The sequence below is a fragment of the Phalacrocorax aristotelis genome, chromosome 2 (assembly GCF_949628215.1).
Source record: "Phalacrocorax aristotelis chromosome 2, bGulAri2.1, whole genome shotgun sequence".
Lineage (NCBI taxonomy): Eukaryota > Metazoa > Chordata > Aves > Suliformes > Phalacrocoracidae > Phalacrocorax > Phalacrocorax aristotelis.
This window is the reverse complement of record NC_134277.1, coordinates 89,514,017-89,531,279: the sequence shown is the minus strand read 5'-3', so window position 1 is coordinate 89,531,279 and position 17,263 is coordinate 89,514,017. Positions and strand designations below refer to the sequence as shown.

General features: G+C 40.6%; 1 protein-coding gene across 5 annotated transcripts in view; it reads right to left on the bottom strand.

The window, feature by feature from the left end:
* The window catches only part of SEMA5A (semaphorin 5A), a 349,647-nt gene that overhangs the window by 128,948 nt on the left and 203,436 nt on the right, over positions 1–17,263 (bottom strand). For all 5 annotated transcript variants that reach the window (XM_075084299.1, XM_075084302.1, XM_075084298.1 and 2 more), the window contains 2 exons: positions 6,803–7,088; positions 3,336–3,471 (listed from right to left, as the gene is read on the bottom strand). In XM_075084299.1, the coding sequence (XP_074940400.1) occupies positions 3,336–3,471; positions 6,803–7,088 (422 nt within the window). The remainder of the gene's footprint in view (positions 1–3,335; positions 3,472–6,802; positions 7,089–17,263) is intronic.

Below are 17,263 nucleotides of genomic sequence, written 5' to 3'. Positions count from 1 at the left end.
TTTTTGCTTTGGAATTGACTGTATTTTATACCTGAAAACAGTATTCTTTCCTTACAGGAAAGCATTCACTAATTGCATGCACAAATTTCAAGCACAAATAAACAAAGCAAAATCATCTTTGTGTTTAAGTCTTCAACTAACTGAGGACACAAAACAGAAAGCTTGTGCTTTCTGTTAGCGCATGTAAATATGTAAACATCCACATGTTTACTCATGCATAATTGCATCAGACAATTAAAACAGTACTTTACAACATTTATCAAATATGTCGGTGATGTGAAAGGCGTACCTAAGTCATACTTTTTAATTCTATTTTACTATGTCATAAATTATGTTATGAATTACAGCATGAACAAAATAATACAGTGTGCAAAATCCTAGCTGTCGTTTTTTCATCATTGCCATGTATTCAATGTGAAATTAAGTGATCATTCCAAATCCACAACTGTTAAGAAAAACTCAAATAAATAATTTTCATAGTGAGAGATCATATGATGAGGAAAGACAATCAAGCAACTGGCAACTTGGAAAGTTAGTTTTCAACTTGGAAAAAATTACTTGCTCTGTGACCACCCTGCGTGTCAGGCCAGTGAAAAAAATAAGCCACTCCAAAGAAGAATTTCTCTGAATCTATCAAGTAGAAAAGACTCCAGATGGAATGCTTATAGTTCACTGAAATATATATGGCCCTTGGCCTTATGATGGAAACGATCCTCTAAAAAAAGAGAAGCAACCATCTCTGGAAAAAAACTGTGCCCCTCAAAACTGGGACTCCAGTGGTATTCTAATCTGGAAAATATTTCATTAATATAATCTATTCTTGGCAATACAATGTCCAATGTAGCTATCACTACATAGAAGTAGTCTTCCTTCAAACAACATACTTCTGTCAGCAACACTTGAGTAGGTGAATAATCTGAGGGTAAATATACTTCCAAGACTACACAAACAGAGCTTGGAATCATAGAATCACAGAATCATTAAGGTTGGAAAAGACTTCTACGATCATCAAGTCCAACTGCCATCCCAACACCACCATGTCTCCTAAGCCACGTCCACAAGTGCCATGTCTACATGTTTTTTGATCACCTCCTGGGATGGTGACTCCACCACCTCTCTGGGCAGCCAGTTCCAATGCCTGACCACTCTTTCAGTGAAGATATTTTTCCATATACCCAATCTAAACCTCCCCTGATGCAGCTTGAAGCCATTTCCTCTCGTCCTATTGCCAGTAACTTGGGAGAAGAGACCAACACCCACCTCACTACAACCTCCTTTCAGGTAGTTGCAGAGAGCAATAATGTCTCCCTTCAGCCTCCTCTTCTCCACGCTAAACAACCTCAGCTTCTCAACCTCTCCTCACAAGACCTGCTCTCCAAACCCTTCCCCAGCTTCGTTGGCCTTCTCTGGACATGCTCCAGCAGCTCAATGTTCTTCTTGCAGTGAGGGGCCCAAAACTGAATACAATATTCAAGGTGCAGCCTCACCAGTGCTAAATATGATATTTTATCATAAGCACTCTACAATAGAAAAGTCCTCCTTTCTGAGAAGGAAACCAGTGACTCAGCTGATGAATATATCCCATCTACAAGCAGTATGTACTCTAACGCACCATCAAGTCACAAAAAATGGTTACACCTAGCTCTAAGCATTAGACTAGCTTCTGGTATACATCAGTGCTGCAGTTATGGAGCCAGAAATTTAACAGGAAGTTCAACAAAATAAAAGATAGCACCTGCAAAAGAACAGAAGTTCAACATCACTAATCACACCTAGAGATCAGTTAATGTCAATTGGCTTCAATATTGTGTTGTAAAAGGCCACGTTACAGCTTTTAACATTAGTGCTGGCCTGCAAAGCTGTTGCTAAATGAGATGTGATACAACTGTCGCCACTGTTCTTGTAAATTTGTTGAGTACCAGCCATATTAAAATCAGACAGACTAGGCAAGCAAGAAGTTTCTTTAACACCACCATCTTGACTGGAATTTAGAGATGTAGAGACTTAAACCATTTTTACACAATCATCAGGCTGTCTTCTTTGTTTGTATGTACCATTTTCTATGGGGTGCTCTCACAATAATTATCAACTCATTAATACAAGGTTTGTAGGGAGAGGTTAATAATATTTATTGGACTTGCTCACCTAGTCAGAAAGAAGGTAAGATTTATATATACAGGCCTTTCTTCAGTCTTTCTCCTTCAAATATTTAGCCTTACTTAGACCCTCTTACTGTCGCTATTTTGACAACACAAATATTTCTACAATTTGTAAAAAGCTGTATACAAATATAGCCCACTTCTGCAATATGGCTTACTTAAACGGTGTCTTGTCATTTGGGCTAATGCCAAACATACTATTTAGGAAAGGTAACGTGGCTCGGGCCTGTAATTCAGAGCAAATTCAGTGCCTTATTTTCCACTGTTTGCATAAATCAGGAAGTAATTAAAACTATGTAAAATCCACCATGGGTGATTCTGTTTCATGCTTGCAAAGATCTCATGACCCTTACAAGAAGTTAGGGAAGGCACTGAACTCATGAAATTGCATTGAGATTAAGGGGTGGTGACAGGGGGATAAAGGTGAAAAGCCATTGTTTTAAAACACTAAATTAATGTTGTTTTCCCTTCCATTTCCCTTGATAGAAACACACTTGCTAAAATTGTCCTAGCAGGAGCGGTGACTTTGCAGAAGAAGAAAACAACATGTATGTGCTTACCTGAAATACCCTTTTCTTTTTGTAGAAAGTTCCACTGAGTGACCCACATTGGACTAATTAGTTTTACGCTGTCAGCCAAGTGCAGATTGTTACAGCCTCCGAGGCTGACAAGTTCAAATGAGGGGCACACCACATCACATATTCTTTTAATCAGACTCTTCAGGGAGTGTGGACCACTTTGCGCAGGAAAATATACAAAATCCTGACCACTCCTCCTTTGCCCCTCCCCTCCTTTCTTTTTTCTGTTAAGCAATGTTCCTTTTTCAGGTTTTATTAGTTCAAATAGAATAGCAACTTGATCATACCTCAGACAGGAATTAATGTTAACTTGACAGATAACTATAGTGTTTCATTTTGAAAGAAGGCTGAAGTTAGGCCTGTTCTCTCCTACCCTTCAAAGCACATCTGCTTTCCAACCTAAATTATTTTGTGGAAGGACAAAATTAAGTATGTTGAAATAAGGGGACCTCTTAAGCCTTTTCTCATTTTTTTTGGTAATTTTTTTTTTAAGGTCTTAGGCTATAAATATTGCAAACCTGGACTTACTAATTATGAACCATACAGCACTTTGAAAAAATCTCATGTAAACTATTGTCCTTCTCCCACATATCTGTACCTGAAAATTAGGGTTAGGATTGGGATATGGAAGCCAAGCAGAGCGAGAGTTTTCCTGGTATTTGAAGGGTCCATTAAAGGCCTGAGTTATGGCACTCAAGTTGAAAACACAAACTGCTGAAGCTGCTATGCTGTTCCTGCAAAAGAAATATAAACATTAACCTAAGTAACAACATCAAAAAGTCCATTTGCTGAAAAATAAATTTAAAAAGGCAGTAACTCTTCAGTCCTTCAAGTAATTAAGAAAGCAGATAGGACCAGACAGGAGACATCTCAAGATAATGATATATAATGTGCTGATTTAGGCACAGACAATGGATTTAAAATTTTTGTCAGCCTTACCAAGTAGCTGGTGTGGGAGAAACTGAGAACTTTCTACCTCTGCTGCTGCTCTAATACCACAAGGCCATACTATACTTCCACATATAATCACATGCATCAGGGACACCTTTCTTATAGTTACAAAGTTCAGAACAAGATTATTCTTAGGGCTCATTATAAATGTTTCTTCTATACAACCAATGGCTGCATGACAGCAGTAAGGATTTTCAGTGCATGGTATGTCTCTGGACCCTATGGAACCCCTGGGTAAGGCACTTCCACAAAAATCCCGTCTTCCAAGAGATGCTGTGCAGCAATGAGAATGCAAGTTCCAGAAACCCATCAAGAGAAAACAACTTGGACTGCTTACTTTACAAGATACCCCATTAGAGGAATAAACAGGAGTAAACATCAGCCAGGCAAAACATTCAATCTCCTGTTCTTGTCTTGAAAATGTGATATATATGTCAGTAAAGTTATTCTGCACAGCGTAAACAATATAATCCAGTGACTATGAGAGCACATAATATGGAAAACTCCATTTTCTCTTCCACAGTTTGAGATAAAGGGATAGATAATGAAGGTGGCAGTTGCACAAATTTCCATTCCAGGTAAAACTGCTGACAACTGATCCACGCAGCATTCTTTTTTCTTTTTTTTTAAACTTAGCCTGTAATTTACCCAAGGCTTAAGAAAACCTACTACAGAAACTCCAAAATGATGGAAAGAAAAAATAACACTGGGGATTAAATTTGTCAACAACGGAAAAAATAGACTTAGGATATATGGATTTAATAGCAGGACAAAAGAGCAATTTGCTTTCTTATGCTTGTCACTCTTATTTAAAAGAATCCCCAGACCTCGAAGTTTCATGCTAACAATTTCTGCAGAATCACTTATTGTTGGATTTGATAATTCCTTGCCTATAAAAACTATCACTAAAGGCAGCTCACTAATATTATTAACAATACCAATGTCTTCTTGAATTTCTTGAAGTCCTTAAAGCACATCAGACTCATGCTTATACATTTTTGGATGATCTGAAAGAAACAAAATCAGCTTCATTACGAAGCAGTGGCCTTAGTGAACTTAATAATCAACCACACATAAAGGGTGCAGACTTTGCTATTACTCAGTCTTTACTGACAGAAATGCTTTGGTTTTTTCTCCACAAAATGATTCACAGTATATTAAAAAAAGCATTAGGGTACAATAAAATCATTGCAATTCTGAAGATGATTGAGATTGACAAACGCTGAATGTGGTTAAATAATACCTGATGCTGTTACACAAACAGAAAGGAATATGTTGTTCTACCTCATGGGAAACCCTGGCACTTTTCCACTGTTAGGTTGCAGGGCTGAAGGGTGGATCACGCTGGTTGTGCAGGTATCTCTGAACAGGTATTCAATATGGGGAAGTAATCTTAACTCTACAATATTTCAACAACATCCAAAAATTTAGTGACAATATTTGATGGCAGGAAGGTTTCAAATACTGCCTACTTTCCTGTGGCAAACATAGTCTTACATTAGCAAGTCCTTTCTCAGAAGAGCCAGGGTGTGCTGATGGCAGCCCTGACATCCTTAACTGTGGAATTTGCATCACAGGAAACTTCATCGTTCCCCAAATTGCCAGGACAGCCTTTCTGAGAGAACAGCATTGCTCCCGTTCCATGGCCAAAGCCCTGTGCATTTTCTGAAGCAGAATTCCTCTGCTCAGGCTTTCCATGGTAGGAGAGTGTCAAGGCTATTTTGACTTCCCATGAAAGAACACGTTGAACAGTGTATGAGCATGCCATATGAGAAACACCAGTCTTCTAAGACTCGAACTAGCTAGTAAAACAGACCAATGAAATTAAAATTACTGTTGAAAAGAGCATAAAATTTTCTTATCACCCGTAGCCCCGAAGTCTTTACTATTCTCTTTAAAAAAGCAGCATTTAGCTTCAGTGCATTGCTGCAGTGCAGGAACAGGGTTAAGCTCATCCTCTGATGTCCCAAGTCAGGAATCATCACAGCCTGGTGCAAGCAGCCTCTCACTAGTCATGCTCACCACCTGAGCTGCTGATGCAAGGGGCAGCCTGTGTCTGGAGGATGCTTAGATGCATTAATAAAGGACTGTACTAAAAGTAGGAGAAACTAGCTCAGGCCCAAATTTATGTTCATGGTCTAAAAAACTTAGGGATTGTAATTTGCTGTCATTAATCTGTGATTGTTTCCACCTGGCTAATGGATATTTATAGAAGGTAGGTATCCAGATGTTTCCAACAGTAGAAAGGGGCTCTGATCTATGTTTTGGTACCCAAGTACCTTTTAAAATTCCCAGTAAAACTGACTTACAGAGCAAGACCCTGCAGGCAGGTAAAAGAACCAGACACCAAAATCTGAAACCCTGTTCCAGTGATCTGAACACAGGGCTGCACAGCCATAAAGCATGGGCTGCTCTTACCAAGCAACAATGAACTCCAGTTATCATGATTAAAGCAACAAAGGACATTTCTAAGATGAATACCTCTTTTTTTCCCTAAGAGTTAAGCAACTCTTGATATCAAGCTCAGAGTCTAGGGAGCTTTTATGCCCATCCAATGTTTTAATATTTATGAAAATTTTTAATTTTTTAATTTTACCCTGTTGATATAACAGGTTCAGTTGAAATTAGATTAGATTTTTGGTTTGACCCTCAAACTCACATACGTTAGGACTAATTTAAATGTAAGAGCACGTCTTGTGCCCTTTTGGGTAGGGTGAGCTCTTCCTGACGTGGTCAAATTCACAATCATGTAATATTAAAATTATCAAATATTTATTTCATAAAAACATAGTGTATTTATGTATTACTATAGGGTGCAAAATGAAAAAAATGTTTTTATAAGAATGTGTGAGGAAAATGACTGAATAGTCTTAAACACAACTGGCTCCCTGCTGTAAGGAAATACTAAGAATTCTTCTTTCATACGCCTTCAACAATTCACGTGGGAAGCATCTGGAACTGACACTTGACTCACAAGAGGACAGCGGATTGGGCAAAACAGTAGGTTGAGTTTATGATGTTTACGTGGCATATGCAGAAGAGAGCAGCTCAGAAGCTTTAGTTTTTACTGTCACAAATAGCAAGAAAATAAAACGCACCATGGAATTTACTTACACATTAGTGGTAAAAATCCCATAGATCAAGTCCAATTCTGGCAGGAAGAAAGTGCTCTGTAGTTCATTATAGTAAAATGGAATTTCTCCAGGGCGAGAGCAGTTCAGCCGAGCTTTCATGAAGGTAGTCCAGGTATCCTCCAGCACGAACTTGCCACCAATATCATTTTTGCACACACGAGCAGCACGAGAGAAGACCGTTTTCCCACAGTCATGTTCCACCGCATTCTCCCGGAAGAAGAAGTACGTAAAGTTCCCAATGTCATAGGATGACACAAAATTTGGCTCTGAAAATAACAGGAGAAAGGACTATTTTCCACCTTCCTGTGATATATGCACTCATACTGACATGGAAGTTGGATTTATCTTCAAGCATTAGATTTAGAAAAACGTATTTTTTATTATCCTTGCGGGGAACTGGCCACATGACATCTGAGCAGGCCAGCTCATGCCCAGCCAGGATTATGAGCTACACAAACATAGCTAGACAGACTCTCTGCTCTGGGTATCTATCACACATAACTGTGCTGGGCAGCCCTGTCCCGGCTCACTGTACTCTACCGTCAAAAGCATCACTGAGTTTTTCTTCTCTACATATGGGTATGGTGCATTTTTACAACATAATTGCTTTATCTGTTGTGTTAACTCTGTTTCTGCTTTACCACCATGGCATTGCTCCAGATTAGCAGAATAATGGATGGTAACGGAGTGTGACTAAGAATGTGCTCGGAGGCTGTAATGAAAAGAAAGAGAACTCTACACAAGAGCATTTGATGGTAAGATAACCTAATTTCAGCCCTAACTGGCTTAAAGCTTTTGATACTATAACAGGATTTTTCTTTTTTCCTTTTTCTTCTTTTTTAATCTATTAAAAACTGGCAGTGATGCAGGAAAAATCAGAGAATATATTTTAAAAATCTAGAAAACAAGATTGCAATATATCTTAAAAGAAAAAAAAGGAAACAGTCGATACCAACGGCTATAAATATGTGGCCTATTTCCCATAAGGATTACCAAAACTGAGGAGAGTCATGACCTTAAGAGAGACTGACAACTTGATGCGTTCTTAAGTGAAAGACAAATTTGATACACAGATTTGTGCAGAAGAGCCCCCCTTGTGTAAAGATCCGTTATAGAACACTGAGAAACAAGCATAATTTTTGTTTTCTTTCCCAAATTTTATTCTAAAGGGGAAAAACAAAGAAACAAACAAAAGTTTTAAGAACACCTATTGTGAGGCAACGCTCCAGAGTGTTTCTTGACAGCATTGTTGTACTGCAAAAAAGCTGCTGTAATTGAATCTAAGCATTTTGCAGGAACATCTCAAATGCATCAAAATTTTGAGTGGAACTAGAAAGGCAAACAAGCTGGCATTTCCACACCGCAGTCAAAATTCTGTCAGACAACTCTTCTCCAAAGATGGCCCAGCTCCCAGCTTACGCGGTCTCTTGCGCTGCCATGTAAGGGGAACTGTGCTGCCACATAGAGGGAAGCCCCTCTCTATCTGCTCTGCTGAGAGTCTCTAGGGCACCTTTTGTGGCAGTGATGGTCATGAGCTGCCTAGGATATCTGAAGCTAAGCAGATGTGATAGCTCTCTTGCTCCTCCCTGCAACTTTCACTCATTATCATATTAGGAACTTCCTTCAGATTAGTCTGTAACACACCACATTTTCCACACGCTCAGATCTGCACAGCTGTTTTGCTGGACGATAGCAACCAAACACTTTTGAGGAGTATCTGCTTGTGTCCTGAGCTCTCATAAGTTATATAGTATCAGTGCATTTTTGTCTTAAAAAAAAACCAACAACAAAACACACAAAGTAAAGTAGTTTGACAGAACTTGTGATAGCAATAAAGGTAAAATTGTATTGACAATACACAAAGAGCTAAACTATTAGTAACATTTTCCCTATTAGAACCTCATATCCTCATTCCACACATGTGTAAAGCTTCCATTACGATAGGGATTTTGCTTCAAAGGCTTTAAAAACATTTAAACTTCATTATTAGAGTTTAGAGATTTATAGAAATAATTCTCATTTGCTCATGATCTCTCATTCTTGAAATATAACATGTAATACTGCTACACTTTTACACACTAAACACTGAAAGTGGAGAAAGCTGAAAAAGAAGACCTTACTTTTTAACTTTTATAATCTTTTTTCCTCTAAAAATATACGTTTGCTGAATAGGTAACAGGATAGAATGATATATAAGATTTAATTACAAGTATTAATGCTAAGATGACAAAAATATGTGGCTAAAAATCACAAAATTCTATACTATGACATTCCAGAGAGGTTATACAGTTTGACAGGCATAAAATATTAAACACATATCCAGAAATACTTGCATACAAAGTGTTTTTTTCTCATTATAAAGCCTAATTGTATTTCATTCATTCTCAATACACATCAATTTTTTCAGCTTTATGGAACAAACTTGTATTTATTTAACTGATGTATACTAGAAAGAAAACCTTTTTAGGAGTATCAGGCTAATTAAAAAAAAAGAACTCACTGTCCCTCATTATCCAACTTCAATTTATGTCCATAACACACCTAGCCACTGTTCCTCTTAACCTGTAATATACTTTCTTCCCTCACTCCACGCAATATCCTTTTAGATTGTTCTTATACTCATGGAAGGAACTACTGTCTGTGGAGGAAAGAAAATGCATTCACTAGTCTGACTGTAACTTGGGCTACTTGTCCACCGTACTAAGGTCAGTGCCTTACTTAAAGCAATATCTACTAAAGATAGACATTAAGAAAAACAATCCACCTGAAATAGCATAAAAATTAAAATTTTCCAACTACGCATTTGACTTTTTGTAGCCTATAACCCTGCTTGCTCTTTGAAATCATCTCAAAAATATCTTGACTAATGTAAAAAATGTCTTACTGTGCAAATACTCAACATCAGTTTGATCCACCCACAAAAACATCCTGTACAACCATTAAACACAGAGGCCCTGCCTTGCAATGAGGCCTGATTTAAAAACAGATTTAAATAGGTCTCACATTGGCACAATAACAACTTACTGCAGAGACAAAAACACTATTGGAAGCACTCAAAGTGTGGAGAATCATGAATTACAAATACAATCTTCACAAACTGCAGGAATAAAAATCATATGAAATGCATTCAGAATGTCTTTAGGGTTCTTGAAAAATCCATGTCAATCTTTCAAGAGACAATATTTTAAAGTTGCACTGATAATCATAATACATGATCAATAAAAACTAAGGGATGGATTCAGAAGTGAGAAACAACATACACATCTGCAAACACCTATGCATATATTTTACTGATTATGAACTGATGAAAATGTGACCTGCTGTTGAAACCTGTGAAAACTGTTTTCATTTGCATGAAATGTAATAATCTCAGAGCTACCTTGGGGAATTCTGTAGATACGGAGGGATTATCATGTCAGACTTTATTTATTTCATTTTCTCTTTGGGAAAAGTGAACTGAATCACTTCAAAGCTTTAAACAGGAAAGGAGATTCCTGTCTAGGAAAAATTAGATTCAGAGATTGTGCTGTGAACTGCTATTTGTTGACATGGAGGACTTCCCAAAAAAGTTTTTAATGCAGAAAATGAAATTACACTCTTGTTTCCTGCTAAATTTGCAAATAGTTATGGAAGGGTAAAGGCATCTCGTTTGTGAATTATTAGATCACCACAATAAGTGTGAGGATTCTAGTACGTGACAGGATACAGCTAGTATGGATCAACATGAGAATATCATCCGGTAATAATGTCATGAGTATTATGTATGACCTTTGTAGATTTTTATATAGTCAATTTATGGATGTGTCAGGCTGACTAGACTTTCCCAAATTAAATGGAACCAATGGAATCGGGAAAGCAAGAAAATGAGTTTGTCAACGTGACACAACAAAGAGCTCCAACATACAATATGGAGCAGTGCTACACAGATACACAAGCCGATGCTCTGAAAGCACTATGTGGCTAGTGACCAAGTGGCAGAGACCAAGTCCATAATCACTGCCAGACTGGACGCACATCGATGCTGTCTGGCAGCACCAACTGTTCCCACAGGGACTGGCTGCAGCTCTGCCACGCAGCACGTGCTGACACTGCAGCCCAGAGCACGGCATACTCGTAGCATGAAATTAAGGGTGTGCTGCATGCCCTGGGAGGCAGTGTGAGAACAGACTGGGGAATTCAGAAATGCAAAGCTTACTGGGAATGCGATGTGGAACTCCGGAGGGCAGAAGGAGCCAAATGGTGCAGCCCCACCTGTACTGTCTCTTGCTAACATTGTATAAAGCAAACTTCTCCCTGAGTCACCGCCAGGTTTTCACTGGGAAGGCAGTAGTTGGAGTGGTCTAAAACAAGGCTGAGAAGTAAGCCAACAATTAAGCAATACAGATGACCAAGGATGTTGTGTGTATTTAGTGGTGTAGATGTAGTCTGAGTGGGTAAAAGGATGCGAGGAACTGTACAGAACCTTCCTCTGACAAGAGCAGTGGGAAACTGAGCCTGAGAGCGCTCCGTGGGAGTATCTGAGACAGTCCTGTCCTCTTCTCACTTCCTGAGCTTTGGAGGAAGAAAGTTGGCTTGTAGTCTTTATGGGTTAAAACTCCACATCCTCTGAAGTAGACTGCTATGACTTAATTTACCTAGTTAGCAGATGCTACTGTTTCCAGAGTGAACCAAATGAAAGGGAATGATCCGTCTTTCTTTCTGGATGTAACAGCAATTAACTTCAAGGATTAGAAGTTTCAAAGCCTAGGCTGAGCAAGAAAGAGCTGTGATTTCCACTGACTGTCCCTGTGAGAAGCGACCACTCACATCTCAAGTGTGATGCATTTAGAGACCCAGTCAAAAGTGAAATTAGCCCCAGAAATGTGAAAACTAAAATTAGAAGTTTGTCAGATCTAGGCACAGATCAAATTATCTATATATACACAAAATAAGACACAGACATAGATATAGGCTTGAAGGGGGAGGTGTATAATATCAGGCTTGCCCATGCCAAGCTGTGGGATGACACATCAAGGTTAGAGGGACAGGCTGCTAGCGAGGGCCCTCAGCCTGTTGCTCCAAGACGTGCTGGGTACACTGCAGAACACTTGAAGTCTTATGGAGATCAGCCAGGGGCTCCTGAGGTAATAGACAACACAGAAACACTAGTGAAATACCTCAAAGGAATTAAGGGGTGTTCTTTTAAGTGGTAACATGGCTGACAGCCCTGAAGTGCCTCTACACCAATGCAGGCAGCATAGGCAACAAACAGGAGGAGCTGGAAGCCACTGTGCTACTAGAAAGGTATGACCTGGTTGTCATTACTGAAACTTCGTGGGATGAATCCCATGACTGGAGTGAGGCTATCGATGGCTATAGGCTGTTCAGAAGGGCCAGGCAAGGAAAGAGGGACAGAGGAGTTGCCCTCTACATCAAGAAATGGATAGAGTGTGAAAATCTGTCTCTGAAGAATAGTCACAAGCAGGTTGAAAGCTCATGGGTAAGAATTAGAGACCGAGGCAACAAAGGGAACCTTGTGGTTGGTGTCTACTACAGGCCGCACAATCAAGGGAGCCTATTGATGAAGCCTTCCCACACCAGCTACATGAGGCATCGTGCCAACAGGCTCTCGTCCTGCTGGGGGACTTCAATCACCCTGATATCTGCTGGAAAAGTAGCACAGCGAGCTGTAGGCAATCCAGGAGACTCCTGGAATGCATTGAGGATAACTTCTTACGGCAGGTAATAGACAGCCCTGCCAGAGGGGATGCGATACTGGACCTGTTGGTCACCAGTGCAAGTGAACTAATCAGTGATGTCAAGATTGGAGGCAGCCTGGGCTGCAGTGATCATGCACTGGTGGAGCTCGCAGTCCTGAGGGATATGGGTCAGGCAAAGAGGAAAGTCAAGACGCTGAATTTTAGGAAAGCAAACTTCTAGCTGTTCAAGGACTTCGTCAATAGGACCCCCTGGGAAACTTCCCTCAGGGACAAATGAGCAGAAGAGAGCTGGCAGATCTTTCAGGATGCTTTCCATGGAGCGCAAGAGCACTTGATATGCAGGTGTAAAAAAATCAGGAAAGGAAGGCAAGAGACGGGCTTGGCTGAGTCGAGACCTGCTGGTCAAACTAAAGGACAAGAAGGAAATGCACACACCGTGGAAGCAGGGACAGGTGTCCTGGGAGGAGTATAGGGACACTGCCCGGTTGTGTAGGGATGGGGTCAGGAAGGCTAACGTGTGGCTGGAGCTGAACTTGGTAAGGGATGCAAGAAGAATAAGGGCTTCTACAGGTATGTCAGCCAGAAAAGGAAGGTCAAAGAAAGCGTACGCACCAGCCCCAATGAACACGACTGGCAAACTGGTAACAACAGAGGAGAAGGCTGAGGTACTCAACAACTCTTTTTGCATCAGTCTTCACTGGCAACCTGTCTTCCCACACCTCTCAGGTGGATGGACCACAAGATGGGGAGCAAAGTAAGAGATCAGGTTCGTGACCAGCTGAGGAACTTGAACATATATAAGTCTATGGGACCTGACAAGATGCATCCGAGAGTCCTGAGTGAATTGGCTGATGTAGTTGCCAGTGATATCTCCATGATATTTGAAAAGTCACAGCAGTCAGGTGAAGTCCCTGGTGACTGGAAAAAGGGAAATATTGCATTCATTTTTAAAAATGGTAGAAAGGAGGACCTGGGGAACTACTGTCCTGTCAGCCTCCCCTTTGTGCCTGGGAAGATCATGGAACATATCCTCCTAGAAGCTATGCTATGGCACATGGAGGACAGAGAGGAGATTCGAGGCAGCCAGCATGGCTTCACCAAGAGCAAGGCCTGCCTGACCAACCTATTGGCCTTCTATGGTGGAATGACTACATCAGTGGACAAAGGAAGAGCTACGGATGTCATCTACCTGGACTTCTGTAAGGGCTTTGGCACAGTTCCCCACAACATCCTTCTCTGTGAAGTGGAGAGAGATGGAGTTGAAGGATGGACTATTCGGTGGATGAGAAATTGGTTGGATGGTCACATCCAGAGGGTAGTGGTCAATGGCTTAACGTCCAGATGGAGATTGGTGACAAGTGGTGACAAGACCCTCAGGGGTCTGTATTGGGACCAGTGCTGTCTAATATCTTCATCAGTGACACAGACGGTGGGATAGAGTGCATCCTCAGCAAGTCTGCAGATCACACCAAGCGGAGTGATACAGCTGACATGCCTGAGGGATGGGATGCCATCCAGAGGGACCTGGACAAGAAGTGGGCCCACATGAACATCACGAGGTTCAACAAGGCCAAGTGCAAAGTCCTGCACCTGGGTCAGGGCAAGCCCCAAATTCAATACACACTGGGGGATGAAGGGATTGAAAGCAGCCCTGAGGAGAAGGACTTGGGGCACTGGTTAATGAGAAGCTCAACATGACCCAAGAGTGTGTGCTTGCAGCCCAGAAAGACAACTGTATCCTGGGCTGCATCAAAAGAAGCATGATCAGCAGGCTGAGGGAGGTGATTCTGCACCTCTACTCTGTTCCAGTGAGACCCCACCTGGGTTTAGCTGCATTCAGCTCTGGGGTGCCCAGTATAAGCAGGACATGGAACTGTTGGAGTGAGTCCAGAGGAGGGCCATGAAGATGATCTGAGGGCTGGAACACCTCTCCTACAAAGACAGGTTGAGAGCTGGGGTTGTTCAGCCTGGAGAAAAGAAAGCTCCAGGGAGACCTTATGGTGGCCTTTCAGTACTTAAAGGGGACTTATAAGAAAGATGGGGACAAATATTTTAGCAAAGCCTGTTGTGATAGTACAAGGGTTAATGGTTTTAAACTAAAGGAGGTAGATTTGACTAGATATAAGGAAGAAATTTTTTTACAGTGAGGGTGGTGAAACACTGGAACAGGTTTCCCAGAGAGGTGGTAGATGCCCCATCCCTGGAAACGTTCAAGGTCAGGTTGGATGGGGCTCTGAGCAACCTGATCTGGCTGAAGATGTCCCTTCTCACTGCAGGGGGGTTGGACTAGATGACCTCTAAAGGTCCCTTCCAACCCAAACTATTCTATGATTCATGATATAACCACGTATAACATATTCAAAATCTTAGAAGTCTGGATAGTGGTCTAACGCTGAACAACGTCTGCCTGGAGCTTGTTCGCTGACCCCACTAGATCAATGCATCACATCCTCATACTGCTGTCCTCTAAAGACTCGTTTCTTCCAAATATTTGTATTCACCCAAATACTTAATGGCATTAAATTCTAGGAAGATGCATCTGAGCTTTTTTTAATATGGTTCAACCTCCATCGAGAAATGCTCTCCAAAAGGGAAGCTTAAAATAGTGGAAAGAATTCAAGTTCCAAATGTGACAGTTTATCTTATTTTCTTTCACCTTACTGACATAAGTAATGAAGCCCATTTCCTATTTGCATTTTGCCATCCCTATGTATTCATTAAGTATATTCACTTAGTGTAGCCCTTTGCATCTGTTGAAAAACAGTATAGATCTTGCATTAGGCTGACCAAGGCATCACTGCTCATGAACGTTTAAGGACAAAACTTAATCATAGAGTAAAATTTTCCTACAGCATTAAATGCCTTCAAAGTAATATATAATTTGTAGTCATCAGAGTTATATCCATCCTTAGGAGCTGAACTTTAAAATGTTGAGCACTGGTACAAAACTGGTGGAAATAATTGTTTACTAATAGCTATTTTTCCTCTTTGTTTCATAATTATCTAGGACATATTCTTAAAATGCTAGTCCATCATAGCATAGCTGGCTACAAGTCTATTTTGACTACTATTTTTTCTGCAATGCCTCAGCTCTCCATGATTTCTTTTATATTCTTTCTTTTTGCTAAATTGAAGATTTTATGGGCATGGAAGAGCAAGAACTGCAAAATACACTAAAACTGCGTATGCCAGACATTTTTCCCAATCTTCTCTTACATTACTGATAGCTTTTATAACACAAGTCAGTATTATCACAAAAGTGGATGCTGTTATTAGATATCACATTTTACTCATGTACTCTAATAAATTCTGAAATGCAATTATTTCTTTTCTGAAAAATAATTTTCAAATATGGTATTACAAAATTCTTTGGTTTATTACCTGTTGTTATTTCAAATAAATCTCCTTTGTTTTCAAGGTGAAGTGTTCTTACATGGCATAATATTTTGCAATATTTTGCAATATATCATTTTGCTGATGCAAATTTGTGAGTGACAAAACTAGAGACAGAAACCGTTCTTTACTCTGATCATGACAGGCTTGAGAGTTGGGCACCTGTGAACCTCGTGAAGTTCAACAAGGCCAAGTGCCCTGCCCATGGGTCAGGGCAAGATGATCCGAGGGCTGGAGCACCTCTCCTATGAAGACAGGTTGAGAGACTTGACGTTGTTCAGCCTGGAGAAGAGAAGGCTGCGGGGAGACCTTACAGCAGCCTTCCAGTACCTGAAGGGGGCCTACAAGAAAGCCAGAGAGGGACTTTTTACGAGGGCATGAAGTGACAAGACAAGGGGTATTGGCTTTAAACTGAAAGAGGGTAGACTTAGGTTAAAGGAAGACATTTTTTATGCCGAGAGTGGTGAAACACAGGAACAGGTTGTCCAGAGTATCTCTGCATACCCCATCCCTGGAAGTGCTCAAGGCCAGGTTGGACGGGGCTTTGAGCAACCCGGTCTAGTGGGAGGTGTCCCTGCTCATGGCAGGGGGGTTGGAACTAGGTGATTTTTAAGGTCCCTTCCAATCCAAACCATTCTTTGATTCTGTGATGATTCTATGATCTAATACTCACTCAAGTCCTTGGGATTCCCATCTGGAGTTTGGATCACATATATTCACTGGATAGACACCTTGCATAGCAGCTTATTTGGGGGTGGGGCTAGGATCAGAACCACAGAGGACTACATAAATTCACGCAGAACCTCCAGAGGTTTGGGCTATAGGGATCTATCAAAAGATGCAGAAGTTTGGATGGTTACATAAAACTCCGATTCCAGAATTTCACATACACAAGAACAAAAGACCCTAGTTTTTTTTTGAAGAGATTTTGCCAACCAGCAGGTATGGCATAGAAAGAAAAACCCAGTTATGATGGCTTACTAATTTCTCTCCAAACATTTAGACTGCCATTTATTTTTTTTCTCTGACCTAGTTTTGCAGGCAGGGAGATGATCAAAGGGCTTTCCCTGCAGATCTGGTCCTCTCCCCCCTCCCACCCCTTTTTTTTCCCTTAACAGAAAGGAAATGAGAGATCACTTTCATAATCATCCCTTTTCCCTTTCACTTTAAGGCTTGGTATGCCTGCTGCTGAAATTCTATCTCTGCCTCCAACATTTCTGTTCTCCTCCTTTGGTGAATGCTGCTTTTTGTGTGTTCATGTTCCCTGAAATTTGCCCCTTTTTCCACCTTTCCCTGGTTGAGATGTCTTTCAGTTCTAAGCTGTTTCCTTCTCTCTGGCTCACTGTGTA